Source organism: Tursiops truncatus, chromosome 2 (genome assembly GCF_011762595.2).
Source record: "Tursiops truncatus isolate mTurTru1 chromosome 2, mTurTru1.mat.Y, whole genome shotgun sequence".
NCBI lineage: Eukaryota > Metazoa > Chordata > Mammalia > Artiodactyla > Delphinidae > Tursiops > Tursiops truncatus.
In genome coordinates, this window is record NC_047035.1 from 11,763,452 (window position 1) to 11,783,555 (window position 20,104).

The 20,104-nt window shown below is 39.3% G+C and overlaps 1 protein-coding gene across 5 annotated transcripts in view; it reads right to left on the reverse strand.

Moving 5' to 3' along the window:
• The window catches only part of GOLGA5 (golgin A5), a 47,152-nt gene that overhangs the window by 9,716 nt on the left and 17,332 nt on the right, over window positions 1-20,104 (reverse strand). For 2 of the 5 annotated variants that reach the window (XR_012329864.1, XR_012329865.1), the window contains exons 7-13: window positions 17,650-17,820; window positions 15,094-15,222; window positions 12,403-12,501; window positions 7,546-7,771; window positions 5,211-5,316; window positions 3,396-3,459; window positions 1,796-2,059 (exon numbers count right to left, since the gene is read on the reverse strand). Coding sequence is in view for 2 of the 5 variants with exons in the window: in XM_019918737.3 (XP_019774296.1) it covers window positions 1,979-2,059; window positions 3,396-3,459; window positions 5,211-5,316; window positions 7,546-7,771; window positions 12,403-12,501; window positions 15,094-15,222; window positions 17,650-17,820 (876 nt within the window). In the remaining 3 variants the exon portion in view is untranslated. Of the gene's footprint in view, window positions 1-1,582; window positions 2,060-3,395; window positions 3,460-5,210; window positions 5,317-7,545; window positions 7,772-12,402; window positions 12,502-15,093; window positions 15,223-17,649; window positions 17,821-20,104 lie in introns of those variants that run through there. The other 3 variants (XM_019918737.3, XM_004327261.4, XR_012329866.1) reach the window with 2 other exon arrangements.

Sequence of the window (20,104 nt, forward strand, 5' to 3'; positions counted from 1 at the left end):
TTTCCAAAGCCAAGAATGCATAAAAACTGAACAAAAGATTTAGAGCCATCCCAACAAAAACCAGGAGGACATGCAGAGACGGGAAGTCTGGCAACACACGATGATGAAGCAGGTGCCATTTTCCATTTTAAGTATGTAGCCTGGTTTTAATCATTTTCCAGAAATGGTTCCAAATTAGAAGAGAAAAAAAAAAACCTTTAAAAGATATTAATAAGTCTAAACTCTTCACTCTGTTTGAGATAAGACGTGACTTCACAGCTCAGACTCTAATAGGCTATCACACCTGAAGAAGAACTATGACATCTAGGGACATCCCTGGTGGTGCAGTGGTTAAGAATCCGCCTGCCAATGCAGGGGACACGGGTTTGAGCCCTGGTCCGGGAAGATCCCACATGCCGCGGAGCAACTAGGCCCATGCCGCAATTACCGAGCCTGTGCTCTAGAGCCCGTAAGCCACAACTACTGAAGCCCGTGCACCACAACTACTGAAGCCCGCACTCCTAGAGCCCGTGCTCCACAACAAGAGAAGCCACCGCAATGAGAAGCTCCTGCACCACAACGAGTAGCCCCCGCTGCTGCAACTAGAGAAAGCCTGTGTGCAGCAACAGACCCAACGCAGCCAAAAATAATTAAAAAAAAACAAAACTATGACATGTAGATTTAATAACGTGTCTCTAGCCTACCCTCCAAAATCTCATATCCACTTTTAGATGGTATAGAACTCTCTACCCTTTTCATTCATGTTAAATTGGAAAAAAGCCCAAACACACCTAAGATGACCTTTAAAACTTCATTCTCCGATGAAAAATAAGAAACATATACATCTAGCATACCAAAACTTTTGAAGAATTTATAGGACAATTAAAGTCACAGTATAAATATCATTAAGAATAGAAGCTGGTCAGGTTTCCTGTTAGGCACCAGCAGGCTACTGCAAAGGCATTCCTGACAGGAAGGACTATACCCTTTGCCCAGCCCAGGATCTACATATGCCAATTATATATGAAGAGAGACTGCCAGTGCCCGGCATGGACAAAATGAGAATTCAGACATGTAGATGACAAGGAAAGCCAAAACAGACATTATGCTGGACTTAAGGCAGAGAAAATGTCCCTTTTCAAAGAATAACTCTATATAGTCTCTGCCTTGGAGTATTTTAAAAACACAAAGGGTGTCAAACCAAATTTGATTCCTAAATGCTACCAGAGGGGCTATGGATGTCCTGAGCCCACCCAAGGTATAGGCTAGAGAAAAGGAAAAGAGGTGAAGGAAGACAATGGATGAACGAGTAAGAATTAAAGGAAGACAGCATGTGGGGTGGGAGGGGGAGGAAAAGAAGCGCACACACCACTAATGCAATTACAAGTGGCATCAGCTCTGATTTCTGGCTCTGCTCGTGAACGCCGATCTGGAAAGGTCTTGTTTAAATGGGAGTGAAAAATTATTATTTTTAAAAGAAAAATGCACAGTAAATTTTACTTACGTATTTACAGAAAGATTTATACCAATCAAGCATTTAACAATGTAAAAAGTAAATCTACATTTGCAAAGTTAAATATACGAAAATACAAAGCAGACTGAATTATCAAAAAGAAAACATTTTATTTATATCACTAAATACAATTAGTTTCCCTGATTATAACCCATAATGAGTGTCACCTAAAATACAGGATGGTCTGTACAGAGGCAGACACCCCCAGCATCTCCGTGTGTATGCATATATACACTGAGCCCCTGACCTCGAAAAAGCAAAAGCTGAGCTCGTTAGATTATTTTTGTTTGTAGAAACTCTTACCATTTGAAGGAAATCAGAAGAAGATTTTGGTAGCAGAGTACTTGTATAATAACTTAAAAAGTTAAAAGCCTGTAGTGATAAAATAATCTTGTGTACCCTTCTCGGGAATTTCAGGCAAGTGACCCTTCTGCAGACCCCAAAACTGGAGAGAGATGACCAATCACCAAAACAACCTGGCTCAGTTCATTTGCCATGTGGTTGGTCATGGTGCATTTCTGGTGTGTAAGTCAACAGAACAATCATGACCCAGAGGTGAAGCAAAGCCTGAAGAAAGAAAAAACAATTTATGGATTAGCCAATAAATCAATCCTCCCTAAAGGCCCACTGTGCAGCGCACTGAGGGCAGGAGCTATGTCTCGTTTGTCTCTGTATTCCTGTGGCTAGTGTGTCTGCAACAGTGCAGGCGTGCAGTACGTGTTTACTGGATAAACAAGGAAGAAACAACTGTACAGTCAAATGAACTAAAAAGTGCAATGGAAGGTAATAAAGAGCTACAATACCTACAGCATTCTCAGTTGAGAGGGGCAAAGTCTTGAACACATTCACAACATGCACACGTACACATAACTAACCCATCAGGGGATTACAGTGCAGAGTAGATGGCCTGATTAAAACTGCTAGGTGTACATGAAGTTGGCTGGAAAGGCTTTTTAGAACAGAGTTGTGGTTGGTGTTTTGAAAGAGGGTTTAGCCATGATTTGGTGAAGAGGAGATGGGAAGACGTTCTTGACAGGAATAATGTGTCAGGTTTCAGAGGTCGATTTAGGGTCCAGAACAGGACCTGCAGTGATACATTTCCACTAACTCCCTCATGGTGGTGCTGACATGATGAGGTTCCATCACGAAGTGCCTTGCACACAAGAAGTGCAACATCTCATCTCAGGCTGGCAGAGGGTGCCTGTGTTCCTCATCATCTCCCCACCCAGATGTGGGCATGTTCTGAATCCTTTCTGACGCCATTCAATTTTTTTTCTTTCACTCTCCCCATTCCCCTCATCTTAAAACCTTTTTGTTTAAAGGAGTAACTCTTCCCTCTAGTGGCTCACAAGGAAATTTCCAAGTATGCTGTTATTTCTTCTCAAGAAAACTGCCCGTCTTAATTCAGTTCAACTACTTTTAGACATCCCCACTCAGAACAGTCAGTGGGCTTTTTAGGCTCACAGAAGATATGACACGGCATCCCAAACTATGGTAACCATTTTATTAGAGCTAAGAAATCTAAGAAAGAAAATACATCACCTTTGAGATCCCTTTAGGAAATAAAGCAAAACACATGGAAATAATTAAACTTTACTTCAAGATAAAAATGAAATCAATTGTTTTGTATTGTATCACTGGAGGGGCTTAGAAATAAAGGTAATCATTAAACTGCACTACGGTTAGTTTTACTGTCGGCAAAGCCTTCAAGCAATTTATTTTTTAGACATAATGAATTATCAACATTACTTGTACACTTTAAGAAAAAAAACCTTAATTACCAAAAATGAGTTCTATTCTCTTTCAAAATTGATTGCTAAAAGTTTAGTCAAAAAGATCAGCAGCTGAAAAAAACTAGTTAAAAATCAAATGCAGCACTGTTTTTGCAAACAAGTTTACTTACCATATATATAATTACAAAAACTCGTGCTATGGGGTATCTTCGGAGAAAAATTCCCAGACGGATGCTGTGCAAGTGGTAGGGGTGGAGAGAGAGGAGAGAGTTACACTCAAAACATGTTCCTGTGGTAATATCTCTTCATGTTTTTTAAGACTTTACTCATTTAAACTATTTATGTGGCTACCACAAAAGACAGATTATTTCTGTTTTATAGTAGATTGTTAAATGATTACTTGAAATAACCATATAAAATATCACAGCAGTGAACAAATACTTTTATCATTATTTGGGGATTGACTGTTAAGCTTTTAGCACAAGCTATTCCTCTTAATTCTTCAGCTGCAACTGTAGAAGGCACACTTGGTCCCTCTAGCAATCATTTTTCTTTTAGGAACCAAAGGCAAGTGTGAACACATGCATAGGAAAAAAGAGTCTAGTTGGAATGAACCTGTAAATAGCTAATCTGGGAGCTTTAGCATGGACACATACTTCTAAAAGGCTCCCAACTACAGAAACTCAAGTAAACACTTTAAGAGTGGGAAGCATTACGACGTCCAGACCTATTACTATGCCTTTCTGCAACATTTTTTCCCTAAGACAGATACATGCACAGATACACCTTTCTTCTACGCCCTTCTGCTTCTTTCACTACCCTTGCATATATGCCTTCACTGCCTTGCATATATGTTCTCTAAAAGCTAATATGTATGTTGAATACATTAATAGTTGAAATAGATATGCTCAATAGTGTGGAGACAGTGACTATGGCATCCAAGGCTCATGGCTTCAGGAATCCAAATTAGTAAATCATCCTCATTTTTAACACCACAGCTCTATTCTGACACAAAAAGGTAAGAAGAGACTGTTCTGTTAGGCAACGATTCATTTCAACTATGTTTAATTATAAAAACTAAAAGGCAAGAGAGTTTAGTAGGTTATTTAGATATGAACTTTATCAAGGCTATACACATATACCGGGAGAACATTTTCTTTATAAGGTGGATGACTACTAGTATAAAAAGTTTTATTTATAAATATATATAACATATAAATTTTTATTTATATAGTATATATAAAATATATATGAAAATAAGTACTATTCATTTATATATAGTGGCATCTTTTATTCTAATCATATGATGAAGTAAGGAGATAAAACATTCAAATGGATTCATTTACATGATACAGGCTTTCTCAATGAAATTTAATGAGTTTTCAAACAGAGTTTATTACAGAAAGAAGAGAAATGATCAGAGTTAAACACCTTCAACAAAACACAGGCACTGGCAGACCTCTTAAAGCAATTTCATGACACTGAAATATCAGCTTGGGGGACTTCCCTGGCGGTCCAGTGGTTAAGACTCCGGGCTCCCAAGGCAGGGGACCCGGGTTTAATCCCTGGTCAGGGAACTAGATCCTGCATGCCACAACTAAAAAAGATCCCACGTGCCGCAACTAAACATCCCGTATGCTGCAACGAAGATCCCGTGTACCGCAACTAAGACCTGGTGCAGCCAAATAAATAAGTATTTAAAAAAAAAATCAGCTTTTAAATAAGTATTTAAAAAAAAAATCAGTATTTAAAAAAAAAATAAGTATTTAAAAAAAAAATCACCCTGGTGGCCCAGTGGTGAGGACTCCGCGCTTCTACTGCAGGGGGCCCGGTTCAATCCCTGGTGATGAAACTAGTCCCGCAAGCCGCATGGCGCAGTCAATCAATCAATATCAGCTCTGCTGGACAGGACTCACCATGACTGAAATCACTGGAGAATGTTACAAAAATAGGGTCCGTCACTCACTGGTGCCGGCACTGCTTACCTAAACTGGTCAATTGAACTAGCGGCTTTGCGGACTTTTCCATACATTCCTGCCAGATTAGTTTCTGTGTCAGTAAAAAGAACAGGAACGTTTCGCAGACGTGTGCCTGTTTAAACAAGAAAATAAGTAATTAACGTACAGACACCAGAGTCAACTTTCTAACAAAATTATAGTTGAATATACCTTATGTTACATATGGAAGAAATTCTCAAGGTCAACTTTTAAGCAATAACCAAAGGTGAAAACATTAAAAAAAAGACAGTTTAAATATGTAAACTTCCATACCCGCAAAAATCAAAATTCAAAAACTAAGAAAATTATTTTTCTATGAAATTAGCAAAAATCAGAGTTTACCGAGTATTGGTGAGAGGCAGCATTAATGGGCACTTTCTTCCTGGGCCCGCAGGAGTGAGGCCACACACCCTTTCTACAAAGCTGGTAACTCCCAAATTCGCATCTCCAGCCCAGCCCACCTCCAACTCCAGGCTCGTCCATCACCCTTTCATTTCCATCTGGATGTCTAGTAGACATCTCAACTTAGCACACCGCACACTGTTATCCTGATTGCCTGCCCTTGCTGCCAACCTTCTCTTCCTGCAGTTTTCCCCATCTCAATACACAACTCCACTTTTCCAAAAACCTTTAACTCCTTTCTCTCAAACTCCACATCTGATCTGCCCGCAAATTCCATCTGCTTTCCTTTAAAATAAATCCTGAACCCACCCCCTCCATCCCCACTCTGGTCTGAGTCACCAGCATGTCTTACATGGGTTAATACCATGCCCCTCCCTGGTCTCCCTGCCTCAGTGCTTAGCTCTCTGCAGTCTACTCTTGACACAGCAGCCAGAGACATCTTGTTAAAATATACAGGTCAGCTCAGTTACCCCTCTCAAGACCCTTCTATGGCTTCCGACTTCATTCAGAGTAAAAGTCCTTATACAGACCTAAACAGCCTCCTCCAAGTTCTGGCCCCTCATTCAGTCTACTCCAGCTGCACTGGTCTCCTGCAATATGCCAGCTATACTCCTGCCTCAGGGCCTTTGTACTTCTCTCTGCTTGGAACACTTTTTCTGTAGATCTCGTCATAGTCTACTACCTGACTTCCTTTGGGACTTTAATATAATGCCACCTTTTCAACAAGGTCTTCCTTGACTTCCCTGTTTAAATTATTATCGCCTCCTCACATGTGGCACCCTGCACATCTTTCTCTGCTCCATTTCCCTCTGTAGCACATATCTCCAGCTCATACTACTTGTTTACTGCCTGTCTCCTCCCCTGTATTCCCCCACGACACCAGAATGTGAGATCTATGGGGCAGAGTCTGGCCTCTTCTTGGCCACTGTATCTCTGCAACAGCACCTGATACTGAGTGGGCACTTAATAATTGTTTGCTGATTTCGGGAACAAGAATCAAAAGCCTTTAAATGTGTGTACTTATTGACCCAACAATTCCATTTCTGATCATTTATCAATCTCCAACAATAAGGAACTGATTAAACAAACTGCAGTATTTTCATGTGATAAATTTCTATAAAGCAATATATACATATTGTATTAAATATATTATTAAAATATATTAATATGACAAAAATGAAAAATCAATAAAACAAGTACTGCAAACATATATAGGAAAAAAGTCTGGACAAAGATGTTCCAAAATGTTACCTGAGGGCAATAGATTATCAAATGATTTTAATTTCCTTTTTTTTGCATTTCTTTTTATACTGAGACTGTGTTATTAAAAAAATATATAAAATAACATGTTATTTGAAAAAAAGTTCTAAAAATTTAAAGCCAAAGAACTAAGATTTGTTGAATGACTACTTTGTAGTCAAAGTAGTTATGAAGTTCTAAAACTAAAAACCTGATCTGTTGAAACTTATGCTAAAATCTTCAATATTCTTCTTGATCATGTATTTTGAGAATCTATATATTTCTCCATTAAAATTATAGAGCACGGATATCCTCATGTGACTATGTATTAACTTTAATATTAATAATTATGGTTATTAAAGCAAGTCTTACTTTAAGATTCCTGAAAGCCCCTCTCAACTGAATTATTTGTCCTCACCACCCTGTTAAGTGTCCTGGGCCTTCTTCTCCAGGTTCGAAACCAGTGTGGGATAGTAATCAGCCCACTGTCCAGTTCATTAACGATCATATCAAACAGTGCATAGCCCAGGCCTCGAGAAAAATGGCTGCTTTGTTAGATAAAGCTTCTTTTTAAACAAAAATGGTCTTTCTGTAACTTTTCAAATCATGTTTGAATTAGCAACATTGAAAATTAAGGCAATGAAATATTCTTTTGAGATTCCCTATTTTTTTTTTTTTTTACCTTCACCACCGTCAACTCCAGACATGTTAATAGAAGACCCATTACTACTGCTTCCAGCGGCGGAGTTCATTTGCTGCTCAAGGCGCTCCAGCTGGAAGACCAGAGAGTTCTTCTCTGTGCTGAGACTCTCCAGCATAGTCTGCTTCTGGATGAGAGTCTCTGTCAGCTGATGGAGTCGGTTTTCTAACTCAGACTGACTGCTATTGCTTAAAGTTTTATTCGTAAGCTGAAAGGCAAAGTATTCATAAGATTACTACATAAAATGAAAGGCATACAACACAGAAACCACGTTACTACATTCCCACAGGTAAACCGTGGCATTAAATGATTTCTCAAAACTCTACGATTCTTTCACCATCTACAGAAGCGATTTTCAAACTGTATTAGTGGACCATGAAATCAATTTGGTGGGTCACAGTTGCCATTTAAAAAAACAGAACAGAATAGTACATAGAGGGCACAGCATATAGTGTGTGAGAGTATTCTTTTGTGAAACTTGTTTTGGTTTTATACGTGTAAGTGTGTGTGAGTATAGAGACATGACTTAAATTGTATTTCTTGCTATGTCATCACAGTCAAAAACATTTGAAAGCACTGGTACACGGGACACAGTTCAAGCTTCTCCACCTGGATTCAAAACCTCCGTAAGTCAACAGTTGTGGTGCACTGCAAAAACCACAATCTCTGCGCTGCAATTTCCTAGCTACCTGACCTTGGACAAGTTGCTACACTTCCCCCAATCTGTTTGCTCACTTGTGAGGGTAAGAGTGCCTTTTGCACATGGCACTTTGGGATATGAAAGGAGAATTTTCCTAGTAGGGTCTGGCTGACAGTTGCTCCTTAATAACTTCATTCCATCTTCTATTTGCTCTCACCTGTATCATCTTCCTCCGCTCCCATTTGGCCTCTGCTCTGCTGTTCAAATTTTCCCTTTTGGGCAAACCCAGTCCCCTTCTCTTCTCCCCAGTCCCCTTCTCTTCTCCAGGCTCTGCCTCCCTTCAAAGCCTCTTCCTTGAAGCCCTTTCCAACGACTCCAGCCCGAGCTGATCTCAGCCTTCTTTTAGACTCCTACTATCTTGGCATTTAGCTTCACTATTGTAACAATTTTGCCTCCTCAATGAAACTGCCAGTCAGCTCTGTGAGGGTAAGAATCACTGTCTGCATCAACACAGTCTGGAAAAGAGGCTGAGAGACTGATCTAAGTTGAAAACCCCAGCTCTGCCACTTCTTAGCTACAACCTAGGGCAAACTACAAACTACATTGAGGTATAGCTGACTTTTAGTTTCAGGTATACAACTTAATGATTTGAAATTTGTATACACTGTGAAACGAGCGACACAATAAGTCTAGTTACCATCCATCAAGCTTCCTTCCTTCTAAACCGCTTACAGCACTCCCACAAATTAACTGCAGGGCTAGGTCTACAATAAGTAACTATGAAATGGAATTAATATTGAGTATAAACTAAGATTTACTTACTATTAAAAAGGAATGCTCAATTTTAAGATTGTACTGTGATCCCCAATCTTACTCCACACTTCAATATTTTTTAGTTGATTTACATTTACATTCAGTGAAATACCCAGATCTTAAGTATAAAATGAGTTTCAACAAACGTATTAACTGTGCAACCAACACCCAGATAAAAACACAGAATATTTCCATCACTCCCAGACAACACTGCTCTGCTCTCTATAACCAGAATTTAGTTTTGCCTTTTCTTGAATCTCCTATAAATGGAATCATATGGTATGATCACTTTTGTGTGTGGCTTTTTAAAAAGATTTATCCGGGGCTTCTCTGGTGGTGCAGTGGTTAAGAATCTGCCTGCCAACACAGGAGACATGGGTTCGAGCCCAGAAAGATCCCACATGCCGCAGAGCAACTAAGCCCGTGCACCACAACTACTGAGCCTGCGCTCTAGAGCCTGCGATTCACAACTACTGAGCCTGCGCACCACAACTACTGAAGCCCATGCGCCACAACTACTGAAGCCTGCGTGCCTAGAGCCCATGCTCCACAACAAGAGAAGCCACCGCAAAGAGAAGCCCGCGCACCACAACGAAGAGTAGCCCCCGCTCGCCACAGCTAGAGAAAAGCCCACATGCAGTAACAAAGACCCAATGCAGCCAAAAATAAAATAATTTTTTAAAAAACTAAAAAAATAAAAAAGATTTATCCATGTTGTTGTATCAGTAGTTTCTTTTTATCGCTGAGTAGTATGCAATGTGTTTACCCATGTACTTGTTTTTTCTTTTTAATTAATTAATCTTTGGCTGCGTTGGGTCTTTGTTGCTGTGCACAGGCTTTCTCTAGCTGCGGCGAATGGGGGCTACTCTGTGTTGTGCGTGGGCTTCTCATTGTGGTGGCTTCTCTTATTGTGGAGCACAGGCTCTAGGCGCGTGGGCTTCAGTAGTCGTGGCATGCAGGCTCAGTAGTTGTGGCGCACGGGCTTAGCTGCTCCGTGGCATGTGGGATCCTCCCAGACCAGGGCTCGAACCCGTGTCCCCTGCATTGGCAGGCGGATTCTTAACCTGCGCCACCAGGGAAGCCCCCACGTACTTGTTGACAGACACTTCAGTTGTTTCCAGTTTGGGCTATTTATGAACAAAGCCACTACAAATATTCCTGTACAAGTCTTTTTGTGGACATATGGCTTCACTTAGACTGAGTAAATATCTGAGGTTATAGGTTAGATGTATGTTGTTAATCTTATCAGAAACAGCCAGTTTTCCAAAGTGGCTGTACCACTGTACCCTTCCACCAGCAGAGTATGACAGTTTCAACTGCACCACATCCTCAACGCGTGGTATTGCCCATCTTTCCACTTTCTGCCAGTCTAGTGGGTGTGGAGTGCTGTATCTCCCTGAGGTTTTAATTTGCATCTCCCTGATGACTAATGATTTCGAGCACCTATTCGTGTGCTTATCTGGCTATTCATAATCTTCTTTTGTGAACTGTCTACCCAAGTCTTTTGTCCATTAAAAAAAAAGTAGTTGTGCATCTCTTTAGTTTCTGTAAGAGTCCGTATCCTGGTCACAAACCCTTTGCCAGCTGTGCTATGCATTGTAACTAGCTCCTCTCAGTCTGTTGCTGACCTCTCTTCATTTTTGTAATGGAGTCTCTTGACAAGCAAAAATTTTTAATTTTGATGAAGTCCAATTTTATCACTTTTTCCGTCTATGGTTAGTGCTTTTTGTGTCCTAAGAAATCTGCCTTCTCCCAAATTGCAAAAGATTTCCCTATACTTTCTTGTAGGAGCTTTGTAGCTTACACCTAGCTTCATTCCAAATCAATTTTTATTAATTTTACAAGTCTAATTAGGGGATAAAGATCAAGGTTCATTTTTTTCCACAAGTTTTTATCTAGTCCCATAAAATAGTTTTTAAAGAATGAAAAAATAGTCAAACTGCAATGTAATTTTTTTATTATTATTATTTGGTTGCATTGGGTCTTTGTAGCATGTGGGATCTTTCGTTGTGGCAAGCGGGCTCTCCATCGCTGTGCACAGGCTTCTCTCTAGTTTGTGGTGTGCAGGCTCTAGAGCACGCAGGCTCACCAGTTGCAGCACACGGGCCCAGTTGCCCTGCAGCATGTGGGATCCTAGTTCCCCGGCCAGGGATCGAACCCACGTCCCCTGCACTGGAAGGCAGACTCCTAACCACTGGACCACCAGGGAACTCCCATGCAATGTAATGTTTTAACAAAGATACTTTTCTCCGAGGAGGCCCAAAGGTAATAAGATAAGCAGAAATAGCATTTTTTATTGTTCATTCAGTATATATCTTAACTCACTAATTGAGTGGGGTTTTGTTTTGTTTTGTTTTTTTTGCAGTGTATTAAGGGGCTGATATCTTTTCAAATTGTACAACTTCCTTCTTACTTAGATGAAAAATCTTTCAGAGATAACCTCCTATGGTTAATTCTTGATTAACAGAAATACCACAATATCTTAGACATAGTATGTACTCAATAAATATTTTTAAAATATTGGAATGTTTACCTAAGCATTAAACTGAATGATGGTTTATGCTCCTTTCTTTTCTTTAATTTTCTGTTAGCAAGTCATCTTACCATTTATAATCATTTCACAAATGTAGGAAAGGGAAGGAGAAGGGAACACTCAAAATCAGTTAGCTGTCCCCAACTCTTATAAAAATTTAAAGTTTTTAAACATTTTAAATTATGGACTACTAAGAAGTCTAAGAACTTAAAAAAATTAAAATTATTTGACTTTTCATGTTCAAACAAAGTCATCACCTAACTGAAAAATGAACTAGTCAATCTTTATGCAAATTATTTAAATGATCAATAAGTTCATTATTTATTAAGTCACTCATGTGAATATAAGAGAGGAAAGGACAGTGTATAATGACAGGGTAAGTGAATGCACGATTCTGTCAGTTAATGATAAAGACTGGCAAATCTGAGTGGTAGGCACATGTTATTTTCTATGTTTCACATTTTCAGTTATAAAAAGGTCTTAGTGACTCTAATGAAAGATCTATTAATAAGAAAATGTATCGTTGGATTTTTCTTAGGAAAACACAACTGTAAAACTGGCAATCAGCAAAACTACCACTGAAGTTAGATGGTATGAAATTCTGGAGTAACTCACATCTCCTTGGGTGACTGGTTACAAGATACCTGTATAAGAAGCAAGCCCTGGAATACAGCAAATGCAGACTCAAATGGCATTCGATGAAAATTCTGTATCACATTGAAAATAACTTACCTCACTACTCCAACAACAGGATTCAGGTGAAAATACAGGAAAAGAAAGTCTTACTGTATCTCTAAAAAAAATGTACTTTTACAATGGTATCTTTGCTCAAGTAGTGAATGCTGCTTCATACCTGATTCCTGAGTTTTTGAATTTCATCTTCTCGATCTTTAATTCTGCTTTGCAATGTGTTCTTTGTTCGATACAGATCTTCTTCCATGTAGTGGAATTCCTACAAAGTGAGGCACAAATAAACAAAAGCTAAGTCAGTGCTCCCTATGTCATCTCCAGTACCTGAAACAATGCTTGACACAAGGTAGGCACTTGCTCAATATGTGCTGTGTGTATACTGAATGAGTAAATAAACAGACTTCAAGGGATCTGATGAAAAGTTAATACTTCAGCATGATGTATCAATTTGTGTATGATGACTATCTAAGCACAAGTCTTTTTTTTTTTTTAATAAATTTATTTATCTATTTATTTTTTGGCTGCGTTGGGTCTTCATTGCTGCGTGCGGGCTTTTCTCTAGTGGTGGTGAGCGGGGGCTACTCTTTGTTGCAGTGTGTGGGCTTCTCAATGCAGTGGCTTTTCTTGTTGCAGAGCATGGGTTCTAGGTGCGTGGGCTTCAGTAGTTGTGGCTCATGGGCTCTAGAGCTCAGGCTCAGTAGTTGTGGCGCACGGGCTTAGCTGCTCTGCGGCATGTGGGATCTTCCTGGACCAGGGCTTGAACCCGAGTCCCCTGCACTGGTAGGTGGATTCTTAACCACTGTGCCACCAGGGAAGTCCCAGAGCACAAGTCTTTATTGGTCATATGTTTTCATTTTTCTTGGGTAGAAAAATGTAGGAACAGAACTGCTGGATCATATGACAAGTGTATGCCTAGCATAAAGGAAGAAAACTTGCCAAACTGTTCTCTGAATGCTTTTCAAAATACCTGTACCATTTTGCATTCCTACAGGAATATGAGAGAGTTCCAGTTCTTCCACATCCTTTCCAACATTTGGTACTGTCAGTCTCTGTAAGTGTGGCTATTAGAGTGGGCATGTAGAGATATCTCACTGTGGTTTCAATTTGCATGCCCCTGATGATTTTGGGCAGCTTTTCACGGGCTTATTTTTATCAGGCAATATCCTGCACCTGTTTTGCTCCATCACTGATAAAACACAGAGAGAGGAAAAAAAGAAATACCTCCAAATTCACTAACAACTGCACGAAACTAGTTTGTACGATGGACAGGATTGGTAAGAGTCAGGTGAGAATTAAAGAGTAAAGCAATGCCAGGAAAGGAAGAGTAAATCATTAAGTATCTTCAAAAGCATTATGTTTAACGGTGCAAAGTAAGGGGAGCTGTATGAAGAAGTAACGTGATATGGAATCAAACTGCTAGAGACTACTTTAGACATTTAGTTCAAACTGCTCACTTCACAGACTAAAAAAACTGAGATAAGTGAGAAAAGAGGAAATGAGGAAGGTAATTAGGTTAGGTAGGGGAATCATAATTTACAAGGTTTGCCCAGTTTCTTTTAAGCTCTAGGCTAGCATAAAATTTAAGGCTGAAATTTACTTAAATTACTTAAAGGACTATTTAATCCCAAGATTAAGTACTTCCAATTCAGAACATCTGATTACTAAATAAATAGCCTAGAGCTACATTCAGCTCCACTTTCCTCTACTTAATTCCCTCATTTTAGAAAAGGGCACTGCAAGTGGATGTGTAAAACCATCGGCCATAATAAAATGAAAGTTATCTCACTAAACATCAAGAACATCAAATTCTTGCCTTTTAATATATACTAGCTCCTTAAATAAATGAAAATGCAATTGCTGAAAGGAGAGTTAATCTTACAACCAAATTATCTAAGATAGCCTATGATGTACCCTACAGGTTGTTACTCGGTGAATTTTTCTCTTACTACTCAGGAAATCACTGTCATAATAAAAACAAACACTTCCCTGAAAATAGAACCAGTTTCAGAAATGATAAATCCTAATGAAAAAAATCTTCAAAGAATATAAGTATGCAAAGCTGGAAACGTTGTAAGTGATGCACTGAGAAATATACAAAGCTTTCCCTCTTGTAAAATGAAGAGAAGAGTGATTTTATTGTGAAGATGAAATAAGATTATGTATACTAAGTACCTATAACAATGTTGTTACTCAGTAAATTATAGATGTTACGAATATTAACTATAGATTCTTATTGTGAAAATGTGACTGTAAACATGTTTAACTGTGTTAGTACTGAAACTATCATATAAGTACATTGAAGTAAAATAATTTGGCTTGGAGAGCAGACAACTGCCAATTGAATAATGAAATATAATTTTAAACATGATTTGTAAGTAAAGTCTGTTATAAGCATTTTTTCTCAAAACAGAAAAAGCAGTCTATTATGGCACTAATGTTGTATTTATATTTCTATTAAATAAAAGTTACTACTGTTTCTAGAAAGTAAAAATCTGATAAAATACAAAAATCAACTGATGTTTTCAAGTGTTCTAACATACATACTCTGACAAGGAGATACAATAAAATACAGACAGAGCAGTAGAGAGAATTCTGGGCTCTGGGACAGGAATCCTGGATTCTATTCTATTCTCTAATTAGCTGTGTGATATTAAGCAAGTCTCAAAATCATTTTGTGTCGCTATATTTCACCTGTTAAAACAAACAAACAACGAGGAGGGTGGGTTAGTAATAAGGTAGGAGCGACCTCTGAGCTCATCCTCTAAGAATTTCAGTAAGCTGCTTTACTAAAAGTCTCCTCATATGACCGCTAGTGTACAGTCTTCCTAGGTAATCATCAATCTAAAATCCTTACCTGCTTCTGTCGGTCCAATTCTGCCTCTAGTTCCTGTTTAGCTGCTTTTTGTCCAGCTATTTGGTCTTGCAGATCCTGTAATTGTTCTCTTGCTGATTCTGCTTCACTAACCTGCTGAGCCTCCATATCCTAAAAAGATGAACCGTACATGTGAAAGCAATAATGAACTGTTCAGTTCAGTATTTACTGAGTGATCATTATGTGCTGTGAACTGGGCTCAGCAGGCACTGGAGGGATAAAGATGAATGAGACACAGACGCAGACTAAACGGAGCACAAAAACTGGCACCTCCTTATATAACACGGCAAATGGTGAGAGAGATGAACAGGATGCTGCAGCAGAAACCATTTGGTTTAATGACCGTGAGCAGACAGCGGCTCACTGGGAGATGTATCTCTCTATTCAAAAGTAACAATTTCAAGAACAGAACTGTAACATCAAAAAGGACTTCACTGCCTTAGTCCCCTGAAATTGCAGGTTATAATTAGTTTTTGTACATGTGTGGGTATCAACATACAGTAACATACAGTAAAAATAACTTTTCTCTCATATCACCTGAGGTTAGTATGTTTCTTTTTTTAGCTCTATTACTAGTATCTGTTTTCACATCTTCCCATATTTCTCACTCTAACTTCTTCACTTGGTGTCACTATTCTCACTTATTCAAACTCAAAAACCAGCTTCTAGATATCTGTGAAATCCACTAGTGGCAAAGAACATTGCTCTGGGTTCTGTATTTTCCCTCTATGGGTTGATAAGCACAGTCCATTCATACAGTACTACATGGAACAAAACTGGCATCTTAACTTTGCTTTTTATCTTTTGGTACATTGTGTTATATGCTCATCTCCACAAACCCTGGCACTTCGCATACTGTTTGAAAGAACTGACAGATTAATGATACTCCCAGACAACCACAGTAAAATACTCTAAATTCACACAACTTTGTGGACTTACTGGAAAACAGCAATAAGTTAAATTATTTTTCCCTACCATTTTCAGGGTGAGTAGAAAGCAGACTAATCTTTGTTATAAATTTGACTAAATCCGATGAATTCTCAAGAGATGGGCAGTAAGTGCAGTGGTTAAGGATACGTGTCCTGGAATCAGACAGACTGGGTTCTAATCCTGGCTCTGCTACTTTACGAGTCATGGCAAGTTACCTTCCTTCTCTGCACCTAAATTTCTTCAAACTGTAAAATGAGAATGCATCATCTCCCTCACGGGGTTCTGGTACGGAATAAATGAAAGGACATATGTCGAGGGCTTTGTGCAGCGCTTGGCGCATGAAGTGCTCAGCAAATGAAAGCTGCTATAATTAACAATTCTTCCATTTTGCCAGACCTAATCCTACAGTCCTTATTATCAATTTCATAAACTTCTTGAGAAAGGATAGGAAAATGTGTCAATGTCATCAATGATGCTGGGGTAGGGATGAGATATTAAAGTAAAACAAATCATATTTTTCATAATCTCAGGCAAAAGACACGGAATAGGTAGGAAAAAGTTTAGCATTTATTCAATTTCAAATTCATGGGACTTAAGTCTTTGGAATTCAAAATTATTTAGAGAAAAAAGATCCTACACTTTGAAGGACAGTAAGAAAAAACCCCAGAAATAATAGCAGCTACGATTTACTGAGCCTATTATGTGTCAGGAACAATGCTAGGCCCTTTATACATAGTATCCCTTATTCTCAAGAGAACCTTGTTCTCATCTGCAACCTACAGATGAGACAACTAAGGCTCACTGAGATGTGGTACCTGGTGTAAGGTAACACATCTACTAAGTGCCAAAGCCAGGATACAGGATCTGCATCTAGATCTGACAGTCAAACCCATGCCCCAGACAAGCCAACCCATTCTCACAACTTCCACACTTGCCACTGTTGTTCACGTACATCTTACAAATCAATAATTTCCTAAGCTAATGCATGGATAAGTATTCCTGGCAGAAAGTTGTTTTCTTTTTTCTTTTTTAAGAACAGAAGGCTCATTACCCCACACTTTTATCTTTCCCATCCTCAGAGACCCCTCCTATGTCAAAGACCCCATGTTTAAGATAAATAAGTGGCCCAATTTTACCTTTCGATTAAATATATTAATTACGCAAACTATAAAAGATTATGCATGAAACTATAAAAGATCATCCCTAAGCCCATTCTAATATTAGACAACACCCTAGTTTTAGAAACAAGCCCAAATCTAGTTTGTTTTTAACCACTAGAATGTTAGGTCCATAAATATGAAGACTGTCTGGTTCTCTGTTATAGCTCTAAGCCTAGAAGATGCCTGGCACATGGCAAATACCTGGTAAGTATTTGCTGAATGAATGAATCTGATTACCTATCTTTCTTATTCCTATAACTTTAAGTCAATCAATGGAAAAGAAACCTATTGCTTTAGATTCACTTCTATATGGTAACTAATACTCCCAAAGTTTCACACATTATTTCACCAATACCCTTCCCCCAAAATACAGAATCCATCATGTCTCAAACTACTAATACCTGAGGGTAAATGGCTATCTGTGAAGCTGAACAGTAATGTATCTTACCTGTAATTCAGATCTCAGCTGATGTATCTGACCCATCAGTTTCTGTATTTCCTCCCTTTGCATCTCCTTCTCATGCCGAAGTTCTTCTAGTTCCATGCTATTTGCAGTACTGCTATCTAGGCCTTCAAAACCAGATCCTTCCTTTAAGCTGTTAATCAATTTTTCTTTAGACTATCATAAAACAAAGAATAGCAGAGATTAGCTTGTACACTGAATATCATCTACCACACACCAATTAAACTGTTACGGGAATATTCCAATAATATTCTCCATCAGAGAAAGTCCACAGAATGTTAAATCCATAGGGATAAAAATGCAACAGAGCTTTGCTGTACAGTGTTCTTGGACTGTAGTCCCCAGGACCATGTTATTGTTGAAAACTTGTTATTAACAAGATTCTTCTCATTCTTTCTTATACTTCCCCCCCCACAATCACATTCCACTCAACAAATATTTATGGAGAACCTACAATGGGTTTGGCACTATGCTAAGCGTCCTATGTAATAAAGACAACGTCACTCCAGATAGTACCCTCTGCCTTATAAACTAAAAGGGAAGTGACAAATATCCGATACAAGGCAAAGTTCTGAGCAGAAAAAAATACACTTCTGGGGAAGAGAAGGGTTTACTTGAAAGATAGCTCTTATACTGGTCCTGGAAAATGGCTAAGATTTTAAAAGGTGTAGAGAAAACAGAGGACAAAGCGTAAAATGAAAAAGCACAAGGGCCCAAGAGTATCCTGGGATGCATTCAGACAAAATGTCAGGACCAGTGTGTGAGGGCTTCGGATACCAGGCTAAAATGTGTGAATTGTACTGGGCAGTCCAGAGCCAGTTACCAGGAAGTGGATAAGGAAGTGATATGACCAGAGGTGCGTTTGAGGAGGGTAACTCTGGCAGAGGTTTAAAGCGGTAGCTCACAAACTATCGTCGGTGGGCCAGATCTGGCCTGTGGCCTTTTTTTGTATAGCTCACTAAGCTAAGAATGGTTCTTTACATTTTCAAAGGATTATAAAAAAGTAAAGACAAAGAATATGTGATGGAGATCACATACAGCCCTCAAAGTCTACAACAGGTACTATTTGGCCCCTTACAGAAAGTTTGCCGACACCTAGTATAAAAGATAAGTTGGAAGAAGAGATTTGACATGGGAAGACTAGTTTAAAAAGTGCTGTAATCCTAGGCCAGTAATAAAAAGAACCATTGGTTCCTTCACCATAAATATTTGAAAGTCACTCTCCTCCATCAAAAATAGTTTCTCCTGGGCTTCCCTGGTGGCGCAGTGGTTGAGAGTCCGCCTGCCGATGCAGGGGACGCGGGTTCATGCCCCGGTCTGGAAGGATCCCGCGCGCCGCGGAGCGCCTGGGCCCGTGAGCCATGGCTGCTGGGCCTGCGCGTCCGGAGCCTGTGCTCCGCGGCGGGAGAGGCCACAACAGTGAGAGGCCCGCGTACAGCAAAAAAAAAAAAAAAAAAAAAATAGTTTCTCCTTTTTATGGGTGATGTCTTCAAGCTTTTATGTATTTTTCAAATTTTCTATAATAAACATGATTAGATCTACATCTATATTTATACATCCATACCTCCATGTGGCTACACAGCAGACCCCTCTACTGAGCTCCAGGCCTACATTTCTGATGGCCTTCCTGATACTTGCACCTCGATGTCACATCAATTTTGCAAACTCACCATAATTTATCATAATCTCCTTCAATCCTAAACTGCTGTCTTTCCTTTTTTCCCTTTTGTAGTAGTACACGAGAACATCATTCGTACACTCAAACCAGAAACCTGGAATCATCCTAGATTCCATTTACCTTTTTCTCTCTTCTTCCAATTAAATCTCCAAGTCTCATATATTCTACCTCCTACATTTCTCCTAGCAGTCTCTGGTTTGTCATCCTCACTGCCACAAACTCAGATCAGGTCCTCATCATTTCTTACCATTATTTTTTATAAAAGCCTCTTCATCATCTACATCTCACCATCCCACTCCTCATCCCTTCAATGTAGTCAACAATTTACTGAGAACCTACTAAGGGCCAGGCACTGTGCTGGGGATTCAACGATAAACAAGACAGACATCCAGCACCACCACCCCCAACCTCTTCATGGCTGCAGCAGTTCTTACACCCAGATCTGGTCATGCTGCTCAAGTCCTCTGAAACCTCCCCACCCCCTACCATCACCTAAAGCATAAAATCAAAACTCCTCTGCACGGTATGCAAGGCCTTCCACAATCTGGCATCTGCTGTCATTGAGTTTTCTCTCCCATCTCTTTATCTCTAATACTTGATGCTCTAGCAACAGACAACTAGCTGCAGTCTCCTTAATACACCATGTTCCCTCAGGCCCGCTATGTTCTGGCACAGGCTGTTCTACCTGAAATCTCCTCCCTACCATGAGTCTTCCTACTCATCCTTCAAGTTCCTCCTCATACAGCATCTCCAGTGATCCCT